The following is a 25,930-nucleotide window of genomic DNA, read 5'->3' on the forward strand; positions in this document are numbered from 1 at the left end:
ACTGGGCGGAACCAGCAGGCAGGGATCTACCCACGTACATGTAGTACAGGAGCCTTACCGTATTACCTCTAATAAACATATTATACAAACATTGGTGACTATCACATTCACCCCCTGTTAAAAAAGAGTCCAGCGGCCGTGGTGGAAAACTATTTACAAGTATGTGAGAAGTTAAAGTTTACAGTCTTTTGAAAATTTACAGATTTAGCCGGTCAGTTGCCTTGATTCTCCGCTGTGAGTGCCGCAGTCCCGGTGGTGATGCAGGCGCTGGCTTGGTGGTCTGTGACTCCGTGAGCATGTTGTCCTCATCTTCATCTCCGGGTGGAACCAGTGGGAGGACGGATCGTCCTGGGGCAGGGGCTGTAGTGAGATGCGCTGGGGGAAGGGTGGGTGGCGCCGGGGCAATGGAGGGGAGGGGGGTGTCGAGTGGTGTGGAGCCGTGGGTGGGGATCCAGCTGGTGCCAGGTCCCTTAGGGAGATTGTGTCCTGGCGGCCGTCGGGTACGCCACGTAGGCGTACTGCGAGTTCGCATGCAGCAGCTGTACCCTTTCGACCAACGGGTCCGCCTTGTGGAGCCGCACATGTTTGCGGAGGACAGGTCCTGGAGCTGCCAGCCACGTTGGAAGCGAAACCCCGGAGGTGGACTTCCTAGGGAAGGCAAGGAGACGTTCATGGGGGGTTTCATTAGTCGCAGTGCAGAGTAGCAATCGGATGGAGTGGAGCGCGTCGGGAAGGACCTCCTGCCAGCGGGAGGCTGGGAGATTTTTAGACCGCAGGGCCAGCAGGACAGCCTTCCAGACCATCTCATTCTCCCTCTCCACCTGCCCGTTTCCCCGGGGGTTGTAGCTGGCCGTCCTGGCAATGCCCTTGCTGAGCAGGAACTGACACAGCTCATCATTCATAAAGGAGGATCCCTGGTCGCTGTGGACGTAAGCAGGGAAACCGAACAGGACGAAGATGGTGTTGAGCGCTTAAATGACCGTGGCAGACTTCATATCGTGGCATGGGATGGCGAAGGGGAATCTGGAGTATTCATCGACCACGTTCAGGAAGTACGTGTTTCGGTCGGTGGAGGGGAGAGGTCCTTTGAAGTCCATGCTGAGACGTTCAAAGGGACGGGAGGCCTTCACCAGGTGCGCGCGATCTGGCCGGTAGAAGTGCTGTTTGCACTCCGCGCAGACCTGGCAGTCTTTGGTGACAGCCCTGACCTCTGCAATGGAGTAGGGCAGGCTGCGGGCCTTTATGAAGTGAAAGAACCGGGTGACCCCTGGGTGACAGAGACCATCATGTAGGGCCCGGAGTCGGTCCACTTGTGCGCTGGCACATGTACCTCGGGATAGGGCATCGGGGGGCTCATCGAGCTTACCAGGGCAATACCAAATCTCGTAATTGTCGGTGAAGAACTCGATCCTCCACCTTAAGATTTTATCATTTTTGATCTTGCTCTGCTCTAATACACGTATTATACAAACAGTGGTGACTACCACAAGACTCAATGGGCCAAATTATCTAATTCTGTTCCTATATCTTATGGTCTTATGGCATCGCTTTGGGGATCACCAGAACACTCAAGCCCCATGACAAGTTGGCAATCCACAGAAAAATTCAACATGATTATAAACTATTTCAAACCACTCATGGGGTAGGTAGGTGTAGTGTCCAATAACTTTAGCAAACCTCTCAGTTGTATCAGACCAATACAATGTACTGCAATGGTTCAAGAAGAGATAATCATCATCACCTTTCAGGCAAGCTCAAGGAGGCACTAATATTTCAATGGGGTGGAAGGAGCAGCACGTGTTGTGTCAACCAGTTTGATATTCTAGATGTCCAAGTCTAAGACTTTTTTCCCCAGGCATATTTAAATCCAACCAGGTTTAGTAAGGAGTTTTAGCAAAGAAGCATGCCCAAAGTCTGCTTTACTCCATCTTAGAGGGTATTCAGTGACAGGTCAATATAGGTCAGAGCATGCCTTCGCTTCAGTTGTTTCTCTTTTTTGTCCCAAATTCTTATTCCTGTTTGGTCTCGAGTTACTGAGGACACCCTCCATGGTGTTGAGGCACTACTACATGCTATGTAGGTTACATGCAGAACAAATCTACAAAATCGAATATGGGCATCCACGATTAGCATCCTCAACCTCGCTGCCCAAGACCACATTGCCCATAACGAAATTGGTTCAGAGTTCTGATGAACGGTCAATGATCTGAAATATTAACTCTGTTCCTCTCCACAGATGCTGGCCTACTTCCAGCATTTTTGTTTTCATTTCAGATTTATAGCATCTATACTGTATTAGTTTCTAACATTGCCTGGAATTCATAGAACATAGAACGATACAGCGCAGTACAGGCCCTTCAGCCCTCAATGTTGCACCGACATGGAAAAAAAAACTAAAGGCCATCTAACCTACACTATGCCCTTATCATCCATATGCTTATCCAATAAACTTTTAAATGCCCTCAATGTTGGCGAGTTCACTACTGTTGCAGGTAGGGCATTCCACGGCCTCACCACTCTTTGCGTAAAAAACCCACCTCTGACCTCTGTCCTATATCTATTGCCCCTCAATTTAAGGCTATGTCCCCTCGTGATAGCCAACTCCATCCGCGGGAGAAGGCTCTCGCTGTCCACCCTATCTAACCCTCTGATCATTTTGTATGTCTCTATTAGGTCACCTCTTAACCTTCTTCTCTCTAACGAAAACAACCTCAAGTCCATCAGCCTTTCCTCATAAGATTTTCCCTCCATACCAGGCAACATCCTGGTAAATCTCCTCTGCACCCGTTCCAAAGCTTCCACGTCCTTCCTATAATGAGGCGACCAGAACTGTACACAATACTCCAAATGCGGCCGTACTAGAGTTTTGTACAACTGCAACATGACCTCATGGCTCCGGAACTCAATCCCTCTACCAATAAAGGCCAGCACACCATAGGCCTTCTTCACAACCCTATCAACCTGGGAGGCAACTTTCAGGGATCTATGTACCTGGACACCGAGATCCCTCTGCTCATCCACACTACCAAGAATTTTACCATTAGCCAAATATTCCGCATTCCTGTTATTCTTTCCAAAGTGAATCACCTCACACTTCTCCACATTAAACTCCATTTGCCACCTCTCAGCCCAGCTCTGCAGCTTATCTATGTCCCTCTGTAACCTGCAACATCCTTCCGCACTGTCTACAACTCCACCGACTTTAGTGTCGTCTGCAAATTTACTTACCCATCCTTCTGCTCCCTCCTCTAGGTCATTTATAAAAATGACAAACAGCAACGGCCCCAGAACAGATCCTTGTGGTACGCCACTCATAACTGAACTCCATTCTGAACATTTCCCATCACCACTCTCTGTCTTCTTTCAACTAGCCAATTTCTGATCCACATCTCTAAATCACCCTCAATCCCCAGCCTCTGTATTTTCTGCAATAGCCGACCGTGGGGAACCTTATCAAACGCTTTACTGAAATCCATATACACCACATCAACTGCTCTACCCTCGTCCACCTGTTCCGTCACCTTCTCAAAGAACTCGATAAGATTTGTGAGGCATGACCTACCCTTCACAAAACCATGCTGACTATCCCTAATCATATTATTCCTATCTAGATGATTATAAATCGTATCTTTTATAATCCTCTCCAAGACTTTACCCACCACAGACGTGAGGCTCACTGGCCTATAGTTACCGGGGTTATCTCTACTCCCCTTCTTGAACAAAGGGACCACATTTGCTATCCTCCAGTCCTCTGGCACTATTCCTGTAGCCAATGATGACCTAAAAATCAAAGCCAAAGGCTCAGCAATCTCTTCCCTGGCTTCCCAGAGAATCCTCGGATAAATCCCATCAGGCCCCGGGGACTTATCTATTTTCACCTTGTCCAGAATTGCCAATACTTCTTCCCTACGCACCTCAATGCCATCTATTCTAATAGCCTGGGTCTCAGCATTCTCCTCCACAATATTATCTTTTTCCTGAGTGAATACTGACAAAAAGTATTCATTTAGTATCTCGCTTATCTCCTCAGCCTCCACACACAACTTCCCACCACTGTCCTTGACTGGCCCTACTCTTACCCTAGTCATTCTTTTATTCCTGACATACCTATAGAAAGCTTTTGGGTTTTCCTTGATCCTACCTGCCAAAGACTTCTCATGTCCCCTCCTTGCTCGTCTTAGCTCTCTCTTTAGATCCTTCCTCGCTTCCCTGTAACTATCAAGCGCCCCAACTGAAACTTCACGCCTCATCTTCACATAGGCCTCCTTTTTCCTCTTAACAAGAGATTCCACTTCTTTGGTAAACCATGGTTCCCTCGCTCTACCCTTTCCTCCCTGTCTGACTGGTACGTACTGATCAAGAACACGCAATAGCTTTTCCTTGAACAAGCTCCACATATCCAGTGTGCCCAACCCTTGCAGCCTACTTCTCCAACTTATACATCCTAAGTCATGTCTAATGGCATCATAATTGCCCTTCCCCCAGCTATAACTCTTGCCCTGCGGGGTATACTTATCCCTTTCCATCACTAATGTAAAGGTCACCGAATTGTGGTCACTGTCTCCAAAGTGTTCACCTACCTCCAGATCTAACACCTGGCCTGGTTCATTACCCAAAACCAAATCCAAAGTGGCCTCACCTCTTGTTGGCCTGTCAACATATTGTGTCAGAAAACCCTCCTGCACACATTGTACAAAGAACGACCCATCCAATGTACTCGAACTATATCTTTTCCAGTCAATATTAGGAAAGTTAAAGTCTCCCATAACAATTACCCTGTTACTTTCGCTCTTTTCCAGAATCATCTTCGCCATCCTTTCCTCGACATCTCTAGAACTATTAGGTGGCCTATAAAAAACTCCTAACAGGGTGACCTCTCCTTTCCTGTTTCTAACTTCAGCCCATACTACCTCGGAAGAAGAGTCCCCATCTTGCATCCTTTCTGCCACCGTAATACTGTCCTTGACTAGCAGCGCCACACCTCCCCCTCTTTTGCCCCCTTCTCTGACTTTACTAAAGCACCTAAACCCCGGAACCTGCAACAACCATTCCTGTCCCTGCTCTATCCATGTCTCTGAAATGGCCACAACATCGAAGTCCCAGGTACCAACCCATGCTGCCAGTTCCCCTACCTTATTTCATATACTCCTGGCATTGAAATAGACACACTTCAAACCACCGACCTGAACACTGCCGCCCTCCTGCGAAGTCAAATCTGTGCTCCTGACCTCTCTACTCTCAATCTCTCGCACCCCAAAACTACTATCCAGGTTCCCATGCCCCTGCTGAATTAGTTTAAACCCCCCCAAAGAGTACTAACAAATCTCCCCCCCAGGATATTGGTGCCCCTTAGGTTCAGATGTAGACCATCCTGTCTATAGAGGTCCCACCTTCCCCAGGAAGAGCCCCAGTTATCCAGAAATCTGAATCCCTCCCGCCTGCACCATCCCTGTAGCCACGTGTTTAATTGCTCTCTCTCCCTATTCCTCGTCTCACTATCACGTGGCACGGGCAACAACCGAGAGATAACAACTCTGTTTGTTCTCACTCTGAGCTTCCATCCTAGCTCCCTAAAGGCCTGCCTGACATCCTTGTCCCCTTTCCTACCTATGTTGTTAGTACCAATGTGGACTACGACTTGGGGCTGCTCCCCCTCCCCCTTAAGGACCCGAAAAACACGATCCGAGACATCACCTACCCTTGCACCTGGGAGGCAACATACCAAACGTGAGTCTCTCTCGCTCCCACAAAATCTCCTATCTGTGCCCCTGACTATTGAGTCCCCAATTACTAATGCTCTGCTCCTCTCCCCCCTTCCCTTCTGAGCAACAGGGACAGACTCTGTGCTAGAGTCCCGCACCCCATGGCTTACCCCTGGTAAGTCGTCCGCCCCACAAGTATCCAAAACGGTATACTTGTTACTCAGGGGAATGACCGCAGGGGGTCCCTGCACTGACTGCTTCTTCCCAGTCCCTCTTACAGTTACCCATCTATCTCCAGTCTTTGGTGTAACTACTTCCCTGAAGCTCCTATCTATGACCACCTCTGCCTCCCGAATGATCCGAAGTTCATCCAACTCCAGCTCCAGTACCATAACTCGGTCTTGTAGGAGCTGGAGCTGGCTGCACTTCCTGCAGGTAAAATCAGCAGGGACACTAACGGCATCCCTCACCTCAAACATCCTGCAGGAGGAACATTGCACTGCCTTCCCTGCCATCCCACTTAATTTCAACCAAGTTCTGGTAAACAATTTAAAAAAAAATAATATAATATAGCACTTACCTGCTCACACCAATGGGTCTTATTATTAGGTTAGAGGAGGAGGGCGGGTGGGAGACACTACACGTGTAGTGTCTCGGGTATCCTCTCCACCAGAATTTATTGGCTAGGAGAAAATCCTTCCCAGAAGTCCGCGGGTCGTACTTCCGGTTCCCACCTTATATTATCTTTGCTCCCACTGGCACCCCGCCGCTCTCAATGTGTCCCCTCCCGCTCTTTCACTGCTTTTTTCAATGTCCTGGTTGTCTCTCCTCTCGCGCTCTTTTCAATGTCCTGGCTGTCTTACCTCTCGCGCTGTTTTCAATGTCCTGGCTGTCTCTCCTCTCGCGCTCTTTTCAATGTCCTGGCTGTCTTAAATCTCGCGCTCTTTTCAATGTCCTGGCTGTCTTACCCCTCGCGCTCTTTTCAATGTCCTGGCTGTCTCTCCTCCCGCGCTGTTTTCAATGTCCTGGTTGTCTCTCCTCTCGCGCTCTTTTCAATGTCCTGGCTGTCTTACCTCTCGCGCTGTTTTCAATGTCCTGGCTGTCTCTCCTCTCGCGCTCTTTTCAATGTCCTGGCTGTCTTAAATCTCGCGCTCTTTTCAATGTCCTGGCTGTCTTACCCCTCGCGCTCTTTTCAATGTCCTGGCTGTCTCTCCTCTCGCGCTGTTTTCAATGTCCTGGTTGTCTTAAATCTCGCGCTCTTTTCAATGTCCTGCCTGTCTTACCCCTCGCGCTCTTTTCAATGTCCTGGCTGTCTCTCCTCAATTGGAAGAATCTGATATAGGTCAGCAGGTTTCACGAGTCAGTCAGGCTAGGTCTTCTGTACTTAATCTCAGCTTCATTCTAGTTGTTTCCAGTAGTATTCTGAGAATATTATTTATAAGGATTGATTCAAACAGTACTTTATTTACTTATATGCTAACATTTGGCCGCACGGTAGCATGGTGGTTAGCATAAATGCTTCACAGCTCCAGGGTCCCATGTTCGATTCCCGGCTGGGTCACTGTCTGTGCGGAGTCTGCACGTCCTCCCCGTGTGTGCGTGGATTTCCTCCGGGTGCTCCGGTTTCCTCCCACAGTCCAAAGATGTGCGGGTTAGGTGGATTGTCCATGCTAAAATTGTCCTTAGTGTCCTAAAAATAGGGGGGGTTACTAGTATCGGGTGGATACGTTGGCTTGAGTAGGGTGATCATTGCTCGGCACAACATTGAGGGCCGAAGGGCCTGTTCTGTGCTGTACTGTTCTATGTTCTATGTTCTATAATCCTGGGGTACAACAAAAATACCACTTATGACCGGAGTCTTTCATGTGCATTTCTTCAATCTCTTCGAATGCAGAAACAGAAAGATTCTTGATGAGATTAAATCATATGGCAGTCATTAAACTACTTCACTTCACAGTATGGTACATACTGTGATTATAATAGCTATTATAATCCAAATAAAGTAATTACGTTTGCACAGCCTATCATGTAATAACACAAAGTGAAGCCACACCATACCTCCTCATATTAGTGAGTAATACTATTTGACTTAAACAAAACTGTTTCTAACACCTCGCCAGCACTTCCAGCCTCTTCACCCCACAAGGTTTCCTTTAATAAACCTGCACATATCTCACCTATTACTGTATCTATCTATCTCTCTGTCTCCTCTATTCTCTTTCCAGATAGGGATCAAAGGACTTTCCAAAGCTGTGCATGAGTGTTTTATAAGGTCCCTTGTTTCTGTTAAGAAGTTGCAAATTGGCTAGTTACTGAGGAAAACAACTTCTATTTATCACGTTAATATTCTTTTATCGATGTGTATTTTTTGTAAACTTCAGAATGCATTTGCTCAAATAATTAAAAAAAATTAAAATAACTAATTTTTCAAAAGCTTTTTGTTGCAAAATAGTCAAAATAATTGGTAAAAACCTTGGAGGGCCGCAGGCCTGCCTGTCTCAAGTGCCAGGTTACTAAAGTTTAGCATTAAAGGCTGTCTTGGCTGCCTTCATCCTTTAATAAGCAGATCTTGCAACCAGCTCCATCCCAAAGTGACTCAACCATATAGCTCACAAGGATAGTCACTCGTTACTCATTAGATAGTTAACATGCTGAAGTTCGACATTTGCTAGGTAAATATTAACTCCAGTTAGTCAGTGGCATCAGTATTTAATTTAAGCAAAAGTATTTAAAAATAGACTGAAAAACAACAAAGTAATTTTAAAAGCTACAGTAATTCACACCTTGTGGTAACACTCATCAATTGTTATTGGGTCTATTTGGTATGCCTGAAAATACATTGTACTCACTGACAAAACAGTATCACCAGGATCCCTGTTAGCCCAGAAGGCAAACATCTTGTTGTTGGAAATTTGATTATTTTCTGTAAATAATGTAACACAGCAAAATTGTGAACGCTGTTTGTGTTTGTATTTAGGTGTATTAAGCTGGTATTGCCACAGCTGCTAGTAGCAGCTAGCCCCTTTCAGGGACGATATTCTGAAGAGTCACATGACCCGCTTGTCCAATTGGTATTTCGCACACAGGGTCATTCGAGAGATGGGATTGGAAGCATTAAATCTGCATCACCCTGCAAATAGTTGCCGCGTTAATAAACGTTATAGTTCATTCATAAATGGTGGAGCCAAGTTACTACATTTGACAATGAGATTTTTAGAAAACAGCAAGTGCGCTTGCAAGGTCATCAGCTCAGAACCTGGTCCAGTAGAACATCGAACATAGAACATAGAACAGTACAGCACAGAACAGGCCCTTCGGCCCTCGATGTTGTGCCGAGCAATGATCACCCTACTCAACCCCACGTATCCACCCTATACCCGTAACTCAACAACCCCCCCCCCCCCCTTTAACCTTACTTTTAAGGACACTACGGGCAATTTAGCATGGCCAATCCACCTAACCCGCACATCTTTGGACTGTGGGAGGAAACCGGAGCACCCGGAGGAAGCCCACGCACACGTGCAGACTCCGCACAGACAGTGACCCAGCCGGGAACCGAACCTGGGACCCTGGAGCTGTGAAGTATTTATGCTAACCACCATGCTACCGTGATGCTTCACAAGAGTAGCTTGTGAAGTAGTAGAGAGCTGCAGATATGCCTGTATTTGGTAGAGTGGATCTCTTTGACGCCTCTGCTGAAGATTGTGCACACTAAATTGAATGATTGGAATTTTTCGTCAAAGCCCAAGCCTAAAATATAATGCGCAGCCCTTCCGTCCTCAAACCCACCCAATGCAAGCTCATTTATAGAGATTGTGGATTTGGTAAAAGGGCACTGCCATGCAAAGCCCTCCGTGCTTTTGCCATGATTTAAATGCAATTTCAGGGGGAGAGCCCCAGGGGAGACTATTGCAACCTACATAGCGAGACTTAGAAAAATTGTGGAAAACTCTGTCTTGGGGACAACACTGAATGATATGCTAAGGAATCGTTTGGATTGTGAAGTCAATTAGGAGGCCATACAGTGAAAGCTGCTGGCAGAAATTGAGATTTTTTTTTTTTAAGTTCTGGAAATTGCGTTAGCAAAGGAAAGCACTGAGAAGGGTGCCCAGGAACTTCAGAGTATGCAGAATAAGGTGGTCCATCATTTAGGGTGCAAATCGTCAGACGGTAGCGGTGCCAAAAGCAAAGGCACCGGTCTAAATTGAGAAACAAATACAGAAGTTGGTGGAGTTAGGAACTTCAGGAGAATGAACCAACAGCACAGAATTGGTACAGTGTTAGAGGTGTGGGGGAAATCATTCCCAGCGATTTGAGGATTCAAGGAAGTAGAATGCTTTACATGCCACCAGAAAGGCAATTTGAGACACAGGTGCAAGAGCAAGCATTGCCTGCCTAGTAGCACTAGAGTGAACAGCCCAGCATTAGTACATAGCATTGCAGATTTGTCTGCGAGTGATTTGAACGTTCTTCAGGTGAATGATGTAAAAGCGGCAAGGTATCCACCATTACAGTGATTTTATTGGTCAATGGCAGTCCGTTAAGAAGGAAGTAGGCACTGGAGTGTGTTACAGGTGCCTGGAGACCTCTCAATAGTGGCTAAAAGACTGGACCAAAGTTCTAACATTTTAAAGTTTTAAAACGGTGCGGTAAGATCGATTCATTCCAGGACTGATAATAAAACAAATAGGGCGTGGATAGTTTATAAACAAACTTTATTAAAATAAAATAAAACAATACTTAAATCTTTAAACTTCAATCCTAAAAATAACAGATTACATGCAGTTTCTTAACCTTAACACACCATTTCCCATTAAACAACACTGTACCATAACATCCGTTCTCATGCCACTTTCATGCAATGGTAATACTTGCATTTACAAGGCAATTTTCCTTCTTGTAGCGACATTCGTTCTTTTTCCAAAGCCTGCCTCCGTGACAACTTTCATTACCCTCTCAATCGATTTCCAAAACCTTTTCCTGTAACTGTTCCAAATAGCCTTCCTTCTCTCTTTCTCTCTCTCAGCTATGCCCAGCCCTTCAAACAAATATTCTCTGGGGTTTCCCCAACCTATTATCATTATCTTGGCTGATTGTCCACTCCTATTTATACAGAAGAACCATGCAACTAACCTCCCATTGATGGACAAAGAGGTCATTAGGCTCTGTAATGGGCTAATAGCCGGTCAGACAGGATGGTTCCGAAGAATAATGGATCTGAGACGTCCTGTATATTCCCCATAATGTCTGACGGGGACATTGTAACTGAGCCAGGTGTGGGTGTATATCTCTGACTGTGCTAGCAGGTTTTTTTCCCTCCCAAGTCTATTTAACCCCCAAATTGTCTGCTACATTTAGATCTCATTTCTTGGCCCAATTTCCGAATATCTCCCTCGCATGATAAGCACCTGATACCATAGTAGGGGAGCAGATCTACAGATCTCCTCAAGAAGGATTGGATTGGATTTGTTTATTATCACGTGTACGGAGGTACAGTGAAAAGTATTTTTCTGCAGCTCAAACAGATCATTAAGTACATGAAAATAAAATAAAATAGAAAGAAATTATACAATAGGGCAACACAAGGTACACAATGTAAATACATAGACACCGGCATTAATCAGGTAGTATTAATCAGGCCAGTCCATAAGAGGGTCATTTAGGAGTCTGGAAACAGGGGGAAAGAAGCTGTTTTTGAATCTGTTAGTGCGTGTTCTCAGACTTTTATATCTCCTGCCTGATGAAAGAAGTTGGAAGAGTGAGTAAGCTGGGTGGGAGGGGTCTTTGATTATGCTGCCCGCTTTCCCCAGACAGTGGGAGATGTAGATGGAGTCAATGGATGGAAGGCAGGTTCGTGAGATGAATTGGGCTATGTTCACGACTCTCTGAAGTTTCTTGTTGTTTTGTGCTTTCTTGGTGGTAGCGTTGACGTAGGTGGACCAGGATAGATTTTTGGTGATGTGCACCACAAGGAATTTGAAGCTGTTAACCATCTCCACCTCGGCTCCGTTGATGCTGACAGGGATGTGTACAGTACTTTGCTTCCTGAAGTCAATGACCAGCTCTTTAGTTTTGCTGGCATTGAGGGATAGATTGTTGTTGCTGCACCACTCCACCAAGTTCTCTAACTCTCTCCTGTATTCTGACTCATCGTTATTCAAGATCTGGCCCACTATGGTTGTGTCGTCAACAAACTTGTAGATGGAGTTGGAATCAAATTTTGCCACGCAGTCGTCTGTGTACAGAGAGTATAGTTGGGGGCTAAGTACCCAGCCTTGCTGGGCCCCGGTATTGAGGACTATTGTGGAGATAGGGTTCTTGTTTATTCTTATTGATTGCGGTCTGTCGGTCAGAAAGTCGAGGACCTAGTTGCAGAGTGAGAAGCCAAATCCTAGGTTTTGGAGCTTTGATATGAGCATGGCTGGGATTATGGTGTTGAAGGCAGAGCTGTAGTCAATAAATAGGAGTCTGATGTAGGAGTCCTTGTTGTCGAGATGCTCTAGGGATGAGTGTAGGGCCAAGGAGATGGCATCTGCTGTGGACCGGTTGCGGCAGTATGCGAATTGCAGTGGATCAAGGCGTTCTGGGAGTTTGGAGTTGATGCGCTTCATGACCAACATCTCAAAGCACTTCATTATGACTGAAGTCAGGGCCACAGTAGTCATTGGGGCACGTTGCCTGGTTCTTCTTTGGCACCGATGTGATGGTGGTCTTCTTGAAGCAGGTGGGGACCTCGGAGCGAAGTAGGGACAGGTTAATGATGTCCGCGAAACACATTTTCCAGCTAGTCCGCGCAGGTTCTGAGTGCACGACAAGGGATCCCACCTGGACCTGTCACCTTCCGAGGGTTCACTTTCAGGAAGACCGATCTAACTTTGGAAGCTGTGTTGGTGGGTATGGGTGTGTTATGGGCTGCTGGGGCACTTGACAGCAGATTGTTGGTTTCCTGCTGGAATCGAGCATAGAATGCATCGAGTTCATTGGGGAGGAGTGCGCTGCTGCCGGAGAAACTGCTCAGCTTCGCTTTGTAGCCGGCTGTGTTGTTTAGGCCTTGCCACAATCGCTGAGAGTCTGTAACGCTAGCCTGTGACTCTAGCGTGGTATGATATTCTCTCTTGGCATCCCAGATGGCTTTTCGGAGGTTGTTCAGCCTCTGAGTATACAGAATACATCAACTAGATTAGCTACCTACATAAGGGAGGCCATTAAGATAGTGGGGAGGATTGAAACACCTGTGAGCAACAGTCAGCCCAACTTCTATTAGTCATAGTGTCTGGCAACAGATCAAATTTAATGGGCTGTGACTGGCTCCAGAAATAAAACTCAACTGGTTGGAAATGTTCAGAATTGAGGAATGATGCCTGCATGAAGCAATCTGTAAGCATCAGGTCATTTTTAAAATGAACATGAAAAAATAAAGGCTGAAACGCAAAAATTCCTGTGGACCCAGAGGTCACCCCAAAACTATTCAGGGTAAGACCTGTGCCCTATGCCTTCTTGGAGAAAGTTGAGTCTGAGCTAAAAAGGCTGGAAGAACAGTGTCCCATCCAGCCAGTCTAGTTTGCAGAATGGGCTGTCCCCATAGTGCCGATGGTGAAATCAGATAAGACAGTCCACATCTATAGAGACTATAAATTAACAGTAAACCAAACAGCAAAGGTGGACAGATACTTTATCCCAAAGATAGAGGATTTATTTGCAAGACTTTCTGGAGGACATTCATACATGAAATTCTATCTGAACTATGCATATCAACAGTTGGAGTTGGATGATGCTTCCAGAGGTTACGTGACTATTAATACCCATAAAGGATTATATGAGTATACATGCTGGTCTTTCAGCGTTTCACCAGCTTGAGCCTTTTTCAAGAAACCATGGACAGTTTATTGCCAGGCTTGCCGTATATTGTTGAATACTTGAATGACATATTGTTTACTGGTGCAACCAGAGGAAAACACTTGGCTAATCAAGAAGTACCGAGAAGATTTCAGAGGTGGGAGTTCACCTAAAAAGGGAAAAATGCACTTTCAGGTCCAATGAAGTAGGTTACCTCGGTTACTGGGAAGATGCCCAGGGACAGCATCCTATGGAGGACAAAGTCAGGGAAATAAAGGCAAATCGGCCCGAGAAACAACCTGAAGTACAAAAGAACATAAGAACTAGGAGCAGGAGTAGGCCATCTGGCCCCTCGAGCCCGTCCCACCGTTCTTTTTGTGGACTCAGCTCCACTTACCCGCCTGCTTGCCATAACCCTTTATTTCTTTACTGTTCAAAAATCTATCTATCTTTCCCTTAAAAACATTAAACGAGGTAGCCTCAACTGCTTCACCGGGCAGGGAATTCCCCAGATTCAAGACCCTTTGTGTGAAGAAGTTCCTCCTCAACTCAGTCCTAAATCTGCTCACCCTTATTGTGATGCTATGCCGCCAATGGAAACAAACTCAAACTCCCTGCTTCTATCCTATCTATTCCCTTCATAATTTTTTTAAATATAAGATTCTCAATTTTCTAAATTCCAATGAGTATAGTCCCAGTCTACTTAGTTTCTCCTCATAAAGCTAATCCTCTCAACTCCAGAATCAACCGAGTGAATCTCCTCTGCACCCCCTCCAGTGCCAGTACATCCTTTCTCAAGACCAAAACTGTACACCGTACTCCAGGTGTTGCCTTACCAGCACCCTATGCAGCTGCAACACAACCTTCCCTCTTTTAAATTCCATCCTTCTAGCAATGAAGGACAAAATCCCATTTGCCTTCTTAATTACTTGCTGCACCTGCAAACCAACTTTTTGCGATACATGCATAAGAACACCCAGGTCCCTCTGCACAGCAGCATGCTGCAAGTTTTTACCATTTAAATAATAGTCCATTTTTCTGTTATTCCTACCAAAATGGATGACCTCACATTTACCAACATTGTACTTGTACTCCATCTGCCAGATCCTCGCCCACTCAAATTATCTATTTCCCTCTGCAGACTTTGTGTCCTCTGCACACTTGGCTCCACCACTCATCTTAGTGTCATCTGCAAACTTTGGCACATTACACTTGTCCCCAACTCCTGATCATGTGTGTAAATTGTGAACAATTGCAGACCCAACACTGATACCTGAGGCACATCACTAGCCACTGATCGCCACCAGAAAAACACCCATTTACCCCCACTCTTTACTTTCTTTCAGTTAACCAATCCTCTATCGAACAGACTCAAAAACAGCTTCTTCCCCACTGTCACCAGACTCCTAAATGACCCTCTTCTGGACTGACCTCATTAACACTACACCCATGTCTGCTTCATCCGATGCCAATGCTTATGTAGTACATTGTATATATTGTGTTGCCTATTATGTATCCTCATGTATTTTCTTGAATTCTGTTTAATTCCCTTTTCTTCCCATGTACTGAATGATCTGTTGAGCTGCTTGCAGAAAAATACTTTTCACTGTACCTCGGTACACGTGACAATAAACAAATCCAATCCAATCCATGCTAATACATTATGCCAAGCACCTTTATCTAATGCAGCAGCCTTTTGTGTGGCACCTTGTCGAATGCCTTCTGGAAATCCAGATTCATCGAAAGATGCAAGATCATTCAAAATAGATGATCCAGTTTAGGTGAGAAATTTTGGGAATGACCCAAGCAGGGTTCCAGGAATTGTTGTGGCCAAGACAAGACTGTTACCTTATGAAGTGCTTCCTGTTAATAATAACATGCAGCCCAGTATTAAACGCATTGCTGAGTGGCCACTCACTTCAGCGGGTGGATCACATTAATGTAGAACAAGTACAATTTAAAGCCAGCCTGCATCTTAGAGAGGTGTATTCCGGCTGCAGCAGATGCTGGAAGCAGCTGGGGATTAGTGTCTGACCTGTAAGAAGAACAAATGAGGTGCATAGTGTGCTCGAAGATTCTCTGACACAGCACTGGAGGCCTTGGAGCAGGAGGTGGATAGGAGGAGAGAAGACTGCAAAGCCCCCCCCCCCCCAAGCAGATAATGAAAAGGAAATTAGAGCAGATAGCCATTAAGGTCAATGCCAACAGCCTAGGCCAATGCCCGGAATGCAGTGCTGAAAAGAGTCCAATGACCTTACAAAAATGGTCAAAATCAGTGCAATAGTCTTGAGGGATCCCACGCCAAAAAAACTCATGGACATGGTCACCTGCATAGTTACTGACAGTGGTCTCCTCCTTCAGCAATTAAGTTGCAGGTATGCCTGCACGAGATAGTTGATTTCAGTGAGCATCTTCCTCATAAAACAGATATGTCGCACAATGGCTCCTTGGCTGCAGTAAGAGAGAGGTGGTAAAGTTCTTGGGTGAACATGGCCTCTTGTTGAGAGCTCCTCCATCTTCCTTCTCCCTCTGCAAGGAGTCTATTCTCCTCTACGTTCCCTCTTTTCAATCTCCTTTTCATGATGCATGCCAGACTGCACACCTTGTGACTACAGCACCAATAACTGGGAATCTAAAGGCAAAACCAAAGCCTTCAAACATCTGCACACACTCCCTACACACTTCCTCAACTTTAAGTGGTACTAGAAAATTTGCCACAATTCTAGAAACTGAGATGGTAAAAATCAGTAAAAATTAACGAGCAACTCTTTTTGATGATCCCTTTCAACAGCGTTGGTAGGAATGTTCTTCCTACTGTTGAACCATCTTTAACAGGGGTCATTAGCTGGAATACAAAAGGTTGCAATGGCACCACAAGCATCAAATTAATGTTACAAACTGATAGCTCTGTAGTTTCCTCAAAATAAGTATGGTTACCTTTAAGCAAGTACATTTCAATTAAAGACATTTAGTTTAAAAGCTTTGTTCTTTCATTTATATTGAATGAGAGAGAAAAAGTTGCAATTATTCAGTTAACAAGTATGTTCTTGTTATTGTTGCAAAGAAGAGGTGCCGGGCTTTAAGTTTGTAAAAATGTAATAAAATCGCCATCGTCCTTGATGACCATAGGCTGCTTTCCCCTTTGAGGGGGAGAGCTGACTGGTGGTGATTTAACCTGAGGATCACCACACGTCAGGTAGTGTGGGGGGGGGGGGGGGCAAGGTGAGAAGGCGGACCTTCATAGTGCAGGATTTATTAAGCGATGTTGCTGCCACAGGGTAAGGTGATGAACTCCCCAAAAGCCCACAGGACGCTCCACTGACATCACTGTGTAACACGTGACATTTCACCAGCCAATAGTGTTACTCAAATACATAACACACTTCCACCCCCCCCCCCCCCCCCCCCCATTGCTCCTTTAGTGGCATTGACTGTTTTTCCAAGTTAAACACAGATCCAACACAATATTCATTACATTACATCATCATGTTATTTATACATATATACATCAGTAAGACAGTCTTTGATGGACGTCTGTCTCGTTTAGGTAATGTCTGACATTCAGGGATTTGGCTATTTGAGATCACAGAAGTGTCTTCCTGTTCACTTGTTGATGTACATCTTCTGAAACTAACTCAGGATCTGTCTCTATTGGTACTGACGATTCTGTAGTGACAGATTCAGTAATTTCTGTAGTGGTAGATCTCAGTTCTGGCGAAGCACTGTTCATACACTCCAATGTGAATATTTCTGGTGCAGACTCTGTACATTCACTTTGTGAAGCTAATAACTGGTCAGCCTGCCAATGCCAAATTCATTCATGGTTGTTTGAACTGTGTAACATATTGGATCTGTCTTGACTATAATGTGGCTGGAGTCCATTTGTCACTCGTGGTATAATTTTCTGCTCTTCGAGTTTTGATCTCTTCTAACTATTTATGTTTGATGCCGTCACCTGACAATTTCCAAAGTTGTAGGTGGTGTGAAGAGATTGAATTGCATTCTCAATTTCCTAATCTTCGAATTCGATTGATGTAAATCACAAGTTGCTCCTTCCTTCCGAACCTTGCAAATACCTCATCTAGTCTCTCAATTGTCTATTCCAGGGGTGGGCAAACTTTTCCGTGCAAGGGCCACATTCAGAAATTCACAATTTTAAAGGGCCGCATAGTATGTTAAGTAAAATAATTACTTCACCCGGTTATGATTCTGGGCGCCTCATATAGAACATAGAACAGTACAGCACAAAACAGGCCCTTCGGCCCTCGATGTTGTGCCGAGCAATGATCACCCTACTCAAGTCAACGTATCCACCCTATACCAGTAAGTAACCCAACAGCCCCCCCCCCCCCCCCCCCCCCAATAGGGGCTGGTTTAGCTCACCAAGCTAAATCGCTGGCTTTTAAAGCAGACCAAGCAGGCCAGCAGCACGGTTCGATTCCCGTACCAGCCTCCCCGGACAGGTGCCGGAATGTGGCGGCTAGGGGCTTTTCACAGTAACTTCATTGAAGCCTACTCGTGACAATAAGCGATTTTCATTTCATTTACCTTAAAAAAAATGAACAAAGAAATGTAAAAAAAAAAATATTTTTTTTTTTTATATGACTTGGTGGGCCGCATAAAGACCTTTGGGGCAGTAGTTTGCCCACCCCTGGTCTTTCAGTTGTCGTGGATTTCATGATTGTGACTTCTGGCCACTTTCAGCATGCCTCAACCTGCCCCTCTATTGGATCAGCATAGTCAATAGGAGTTCTCTGCCATGGCTACGTAAGTCATTCCCACAGAGGCAAAGGTTGCAGGGGTGGAGTATTCCTTAATGCAGCACTGGATTAGCATAACCCATCCTTCTCCACAATTTGGGAAACTAATCCCAGCCACCAGAAGTAGCTGCTTGCCAACTCCTTCATCCTAACCACACCAGGATGCCCTTCATGTAGCTGTTAATTATTCTGTTTTGTAGACACATCGGAATTGTCACTTGAATACCCCACGGAAGAATTCCACTCTGAACTATCAACTCAAGATGCCAAGTGATGTAGGGCTTGAGGTTTCAATTCTTTTGGTGCACATTTGTTAAAATTGGATCGTATCCATAACCTTTCTCATGACTGGATCAATTCTTGTACATCTTTGTACTTGAGATTAAGTTACTGGTACGTTTTCAACAGGAGAGTGACAAGTTCATCAGATTAGTGTTTGACTTCCTGATCTCGTTTGACTTGTAGCGCAATCCAGATAAAGCATCCGCATTTGTATGCTGCTTTGACTTACGATACTGGATAGCATAACCAGGTGCCAACAAGATCAAATATCATCATTGCAATCGACTAGTTGCTAAAGAAGGAATATCCTTATACAGCCCAAAGATTGTAGTTGAGGTCAATGGTCAGTCAGAATGTAAAAAAAAATCCATAAAGGTAATGGCGGAACCTTCTTATGCCGAAAATGATGCTCATAGCTTCTTTTTCCAATTGAGCATAGTTCCAATCAGCGTTAGTTAATGTTTGAGAAGCAAATGCTATTGGTTATTCCTATCCTGAGGGCATTATGTGCGAGACAACAACACCAACCCCTTAGGGTGACGTGTCGCAAGCAAGTTGTAACCTCAGCTTTGGATTGTAGTGGCCCAATAACACCAACTACTTTAAAACTTCTTTGAGATTGTGATAAGCATTTTCACATTCTTGGCTTTGTGTCAAGCAAGCTTAGCACTGGACCAAAGTGTGTAATGGCCTCTGCCTTGTTGCTGAGCTTGGAACGCATTTGCCCTAATAATTGAGCAATCCTAAAAAATGACATCAACTGCGTTACATTTTGTGGACGTGGAGCTTCTAGGATTTCAGCCATCTTCTTTGGTTCTTTATGTAAACCGTCTTTGTCAATGAAATAATTCAGATAGTTGATAGAAGACTTCAAAAATTCACACTTTTCTTTCTTGCCTCTGAGATTGTGATTTTACAAATCTGCTTCCAAATTTCTTACTCAGAAATGGTTGTAGATCTTTCGTTGAATCAGCGCGTTGGTTCACGACAACCGAGTTGAGCCGTATCTTCCTCAACCATGATCTACCAAACGATGCTGGAATGTTTCCTTGGACAACGTGGAGTGGCATTTCTGATTTTTAACTTCCACATTAACCTTGATTCATCCTTTCAGTAGCACAACCTCTTCAGGGTATGTCTTCAGGACAACATCTGACAGCTGTAAAGGTAGATGCTTTAGCTTCCAACTGTATATTGTCTCAGGTATGAGTGATGCTGCAGTGCCCGTCCACTTCCATCAGTGTTTCCATTAAGTTACGATAAACGCCAAAGCATTGCTGATCTCCTTGAACTGATGATACCAAGTTTGAATTCTTTTAAGCTGACTTGATACATTGTCCCCGAGTAAGTCTTTAGCTCTGTCATTTAACTGATAAACTCTGATGGAACCATCAATTCAGCAAACACGTGTAGTTGGATCTGAACAGAGGCTTTAATACACTTACAACAGAGCCAGCCTATTCGTCATTGAACTCCAGATGAAACTGCAGGCTGGCTCTAAGGCACTGATCTTTATACATCGGTCCCAGGGGGAGGAGCCCTGGGCAGAGCCAAGGGAGGAGCCCAGTACAAACTCTCGCGTACTCCCAGAGCGACTCCCCCTGGTGGTCGGATAGTGCAACTGCACTTACAATGGTGGATAGTGGACATATATACACGGAGTTATATTGGCAACTATATACAGCATTGTTCTTACAACGGGTAGATAACGAACATATATACATGGACTGATATTGGCAATTATATATAGTGCGAATCACATTCACCACAAACTCAACCTGCAGACTTAGAATCATAGTGCATAGTCCGCACCAACCCTCTGAAAGAGCACTCTACTTCGGCCCCCACACCCACCCTATCCCTGTAACCCCACCTAACCCGTTGAACAATAAGGGGCATCTTAGCATGGCCAATCCACCCAACCGGCACATTTTTCAACTGTGATTTTATTTGTACACTTCTTTTGTGCTGATGAAGTTTGGTGACCAACATGTTTTGATGATGTGGCCTACATTACCAGTTTTTGCATTTATTCTTCTTACTCCAAACTTTGCATACTGAATGTCCCACTTGAGAACAGCAATGAAATGGTAGATTTTTCAGACCCCCTTCTAGCAGACTCATCTTATGAACATTTGCTTGGACTCCAGTCTGTCTCAAAGTTTATCACCAAGTGTTTGACCAAGTTCACTGTATTTGACTCATTTATGTAGTGTTGCAACGAATTGCAAAAAGGTCCCCCCTTCCTCTTGTGCACAATTATAGAAGCGGAATCTTTCAGCTATCAGCAGCAGATAGGGCGAGAAATGTCATCAACTCTTCTAGTTTAGAGGCGGAATGTGGCGCAGTGGTTAGCACAGGTACTGCGGTGCTGAGGACCCGGGTTCGAATCCCGGCCCTGGGTCACTGTCCGTGTGGAGTTTGCACATTCTCCCCGTGTCTGTGTGGGTTTCACCCCCACAACCCAAAGATGTGCAGGTTAGGTGGATTGGTGACGCTAAATTGGCCCTTAATTGGGAAACAAAAAAATTGGGTACTCTAAATTTATTTTTAAAAATAAAAAAAACTTCTGGTTTCTCTGGGTGGACTATGTTTTTTAACATGAATGTTTGTCTTCCATCCAAGCTGAGATGAGTCTCAACTTGCAGGTTTTCCGGTGTCTAATTTATCGCAAGCTACAATAGAACCTTTCTTCATAAGAATTCAATGTCTCATAATCCTCGTCAAATGTACCATGGCCCCACTTTTTTCCATTATTTTTCAGATCCGGGATCTATACTTAGAATGATAATCTTTATTGTCACAAATAGGCTTACATTAACACTGCAATGAAGTTACTATGAAAAGTCCCTAGTTGCCACGGGGGAGAATTCAGAATGTCCAAATTACCTAACAGCACGTCTGTCGGGACTTTTGGGAGGAAACCAGAGCACCAGAGGATACCCATGCAGACACAGGGAGAACGTGGAGACTCCGGACAGAGTGACCCAAGCCGGGAATCGAACCTGGGACGCTGAAGCTGTGAAGCAGCAGTGCTAACCACTGTGCTACCGTTGCCCCCCCCCCCCCCTTCTTCAACCTTTCTCCCAAACGTTTATTTCACATAAGCAGTTTCCAAGCTAGGCACATGTGTTGTGATTTAATGCACAACCTACTGTGTGGATAATATAAGTTGTCTCGCAATGTATGTTGTGCCCAGACCTTAGATGCACTGTCCCCATTCACATTTGGATATCAATGATAGCTTTGCTATCTAACTGGCAAAATAAAAATTGGGGCTCAATGTTTGCTTTTACTCCAGCATCTCTCCAGATCAGTGTGTCGAGGAAGTTGGAAGCAGTTTTAGGTCACAAATCAGAAAAGGGCTGTGTGTCCCAACTTTCAGAATGTTGCAGATTATTTATTTGAAAGATAAATGCAGAGGTGATGACTTATCACACGTTTAAGAACATTTCATATTTTGTTGCTGCTATTTTAAAGTAAAATTATAGTTTTGTATTTATTATTGTTTCTAAACTGCCAAAGTGACTGATACAGTAGGCAGAATTCTCCCACCTGGGACAAAGTCACATGACAGAGATGGGGATGGCGAGTGTTTCCCGCTGCAGAGGCTGATGGGAAACTACACTATGGGCTGGATTCTCCGATTCTGAGACTAAGTGCTGACACCGGCGTGGGAATGGTGGCTTTTAACAACCGAGAAATATGGCGCAGAAAGGCCATCGATTCTCCATCTGGTGGAGCGCTAGCACCATGCTCTCGCTGTGGATACGGCCAGAGTATTGTCGGGTCCATGGCCGCACATGCGCACGGCAGCAGCCGCGGCGTACACCATGGCACCAGCCGTGCGCGGACCTGGCTTGCCAAATAGTGACCCCCTTTGGCCAGGCTCGCCACCCGCGGGCCACTCCCCAGTGCCCCCACCCCCTGCCAAAGCCCCCACTGCCCACAGATCGGCTCCCCCCCCCCCCCCCCCCCTCGACTATGGCTAGTCCACAGCTGCCATGTTGAGTTCCCGAAAATAAATACCATGAGTGACCGACGCCATCGGGAACTCAGTCCATCAGGGGCAGAGCATCACAAAATCGGCGCTGTCCCCGGTTTCGGCGCCAACGTGGATTCTCCGGCCAATCGCCCAACCCGTTTTCGGCTTTGGAGACCGGAGAATCCTGCCCCAAATCTTTCAGTTCCGACCTGATTAATTACGCATCCAAGGGTTCAGCAGCATATTGCATGGCAGGGCGGGCTTGAATGCATGAACCCGCCATCATTTCTAAGAATAGGCTCACCCATGATTGAAGGAAGAAGATGGATCTCCAGGAACACATTGAGGCTGGAAGATGGACCTCCTCGCAGACACTGAAGCTAGAAGAACCACCTGACAAATGCTTCCGCTATACACTGCTGTGGTTTTCCATGGTCCAGTGTTGCTAGGGGCCTCCACACTGAATTCCAAAGGCAGCCCTAGGCCGGCATTGTTCAGGCAAGTCCCGGTTTCTGCACGCCACACTGTTGCAGATGTGTTCTGGACTTGCACATTTTCCCGTTACCTTCCTGGAGGATCAGACATTGGGTGGTGGGGGGGGGGGGGGGGGAGAAATTCTGGTGCGACCTTCAGTTGCAGCCGATTAGCAGGACACGAGCCACCAGCGGGATTCCTGATCTGCAGTGGCAGGGACCAGTGGAAAACTCACGGAGGCGTTAAACCGATTCTTCGGCTTCCCACTGAATTCTCCCTCCTGCACCCTCCATTGAACTCGTCAGATGGGGACATGGGAGAATTCCACCCAGCTTCGTACGACAAAACGTAGGTTTATATCACTCCATTGAGACATAACATACGGTAACTTACTCTGGATTTATCATTTAGTGCTTTTTAAAAACTTCATTCAACTTTTTTTTAATAATTAAACATTTTTATAGTGATAATTCATAAAAGCTCTAACCATTTTCAATTATTTAATAACAGCAACTATTTCATATAAGTATTTGGCCCCGATCTAAAAATTCAGGTGGAACAGTTCCGCAAGTTATAAAAATTTTAAAATAAAACATCTGCAGAATAACTTAGAAATATGTAGCACAATTTTAAAAAAAACCGCAATGCCTGGAGATCTGAAATAAAACCAGTTAGTAGCATTCATAAAACCGACAGGTTTAACTTTTCATCAGAATGTAGACAATTTACAGGATTGGAGTAAACAGCAGGGAGAACAGAGGAAGCAAGAGCTACCACCATCTAGATCATTCATCAATTGAATTACCTGTTGCTGATTAATTTAACCTAGTCAGTCAAATTACGCTGTATTGTTTTATCAAAGTTATGCAAAATGGAAATGAATTTAAATTCATCACCCTTTGAAACATTTTAAACTAAAAAATATATCATAAAAATAGGTTTAGTGGCTAATACTGGCAGGATTGAAGATTTCTGCACTCCACCGAATATATTTGTTGATCAGGCACAGAAGTCAGCTCATACGTTCAGATATTTAGGAACTTGGCTCAATAGGGGGACAGAGCTTGCGTGTGTTGAAGTAGCACATCACTTGTTGAGGTAATTCAGCCAGTACACTTTGTGCAAGAACTTCTTTGGGTGCCTGTTGAATGAAATTACAATGTTGTCAACCAAAAGACATCAACTATGTGGACAACAAACAGTAAATCACAGACATCACACCAAATTTTTAGTCTACACTGTATCATGGAGTCATACAGGATAGATGTTGCTTAATACATTGTGTATGTGTTGGTTATTTTAAAGTTATCCAATTACTTCAACCTCCTAGTTCTTTCCACGTAGCTCTGCAATAGTCCCTCTTCAAGTATTTATTGAATTCCTTTTTGAAAGTTTCTGTTGAATTCACTTCCACCACACTGTCAGGCAGGGCATTCCAGATCATAACTTGCTGCTTTAAAAATAAAATTCTCATCTCGCCTCTGATTCTTTCGTCAATCGCCTTAAATCTGCACCCTCTGGTTACTGGCTCTGCCAGTGAAAGCAGCTTTTCCTTATTCACAGAATCATAGAATTCCTGCAATGCAGAAGGGGGCCATTCGGCCCATCGAGTCTGCACTGGTCCTTGGAAAGAGTACCCTACCTAGGCCCACATCCCCACCCTATCCCCATAACCCCACCTAACCTTTTGGACACGAAGGGGCAATTTAGCATGGCCAATCCACTTAACCCGCAAATCATTGGACTGTGGGAGGAAACCGGAATATCCGGAGGAAACCCACGCAGACATGAGGAGAACGTGCAAACTCCACAGTCACCAGAGGCTGGAATTGAACCTGGGTCCCTGCCGCTATGAGGCAGAAGTGCTAACCACTGTGCCACCGTGCCACCATATATTGTGGAGTTACACAATGAAGTACTCCTCAGCCCGATCCCATTTTCATTAAGCCATATTTTTGTGAGAGTAGTTGGGATATTTCTGCTCTTCGCTCACCAGTCAGTGATTAAACAGGATGGTCAAAAAATTGCAAGCTATTGAGGCAAGAAGCAGAAATCCCTAGCCAACGACTTTCAAAATATAAGGGCAGGTGGAACCAAAACATCCTGACAAGTTGGCTTATTTCACGTTGAATTATCAAATCAGGTCAGGGCTAAAAACAGATTGGAATCACTGCCCTTCTGGGAGCTCTGGGACAGGCAAAGATGGGAAATGAAATGGGATTTGACACTCCACTTCAGATTGCACACCCATTGAATTTCTAATTGGAAATGACCAATCATACCCACTATGCTACACATACATGATTAGGCATATTGAAATGTTTAAACAATGAAAATGCATCAACCAATGTTTGTTCCCATCACTTGGTTGTTTGCCAGTGGCATCCAGCATTGCAATGACAGCACAAGGAGGAAACTTAAATTTAAAAATCCAGAAAACCTGGATAATTGCCCAGTTCAAATATTTAACAAGTTTTACAACAGACCAAATAAATCTTTGCACTGAGTATTGTTGAGTCCTTGTATTCAGGAGTTTCCTTGTGTTTAAGCCTGTGGGCAGTATTTAGTTGGCCTGCTACCTGTGGGTGCAAATCCTGTAATGGCTGCAAAATATCGCGAGCATCCAAAAACGGGATTAGCACTGGTGAGATTTCCGATCACAATTTTCCCAGGCCCTCCCCAATGACGTGATCGGGCTCATACCCAGGAAGGGCACAAACCTGATTTGCATCAATTTGAATGTGTTGCAATGTACTTAGTGAGGTTAAAGTTGAATCCTCTCACCCAACAAGCGTGACGTCGCACGGGTGTGAATTACTACTGCTTATTAAAAATCGGAATCAGCCACTACAACATCAGAGAGTGAGGAAGCAAGGAGGCAAGCAACTCTC

At 45.0% G+C, this 25,930-nt stretch overlaps 1 protein-coding gene across 4 annotated transcripts in view; it reads right to left on the reverse strand.

Moving 5' to 3' along the window:
* Positions 1-23,464: 23,464 nt before the first annotated feature.
* cpne3 (copine III) overlaps positions 23,465-25,930 on the reverse strand; it is an 86,332-nt gene continuing 83,866 nt past the window's right edge. For all 4 annotated transcript variants that reach the window (XM_038809112.1, XM_038809111.1, XM_038809114.1 and 1 more), the window contains one exon: positions 23,465-24,180. In XM_038809112.1, the coding sequence (XP_038665040.1) occupies positions 24,073-24,180 (108 nt within the window). In that variant the 3' untranslated portion in view covers positions 23,465-24,072. The remainder of the gene's footprint in view (positions 24,181-25,930) is intronic.

Source organism: Scyliorhinus canicula, chromosome 10 (genome assembly GCF_902713615.1).
Source record: "Scyliorhinus canicula chromosome 10, sScyCan1.1, whole genome shotgun sequence".
NCBI lineage: Eukaryota > Metazoa > Chordata > Chondrichthyes > Carcharhiniformes > Scyliorhinidae > Scyliorhinus > Scyliorhinus canicula.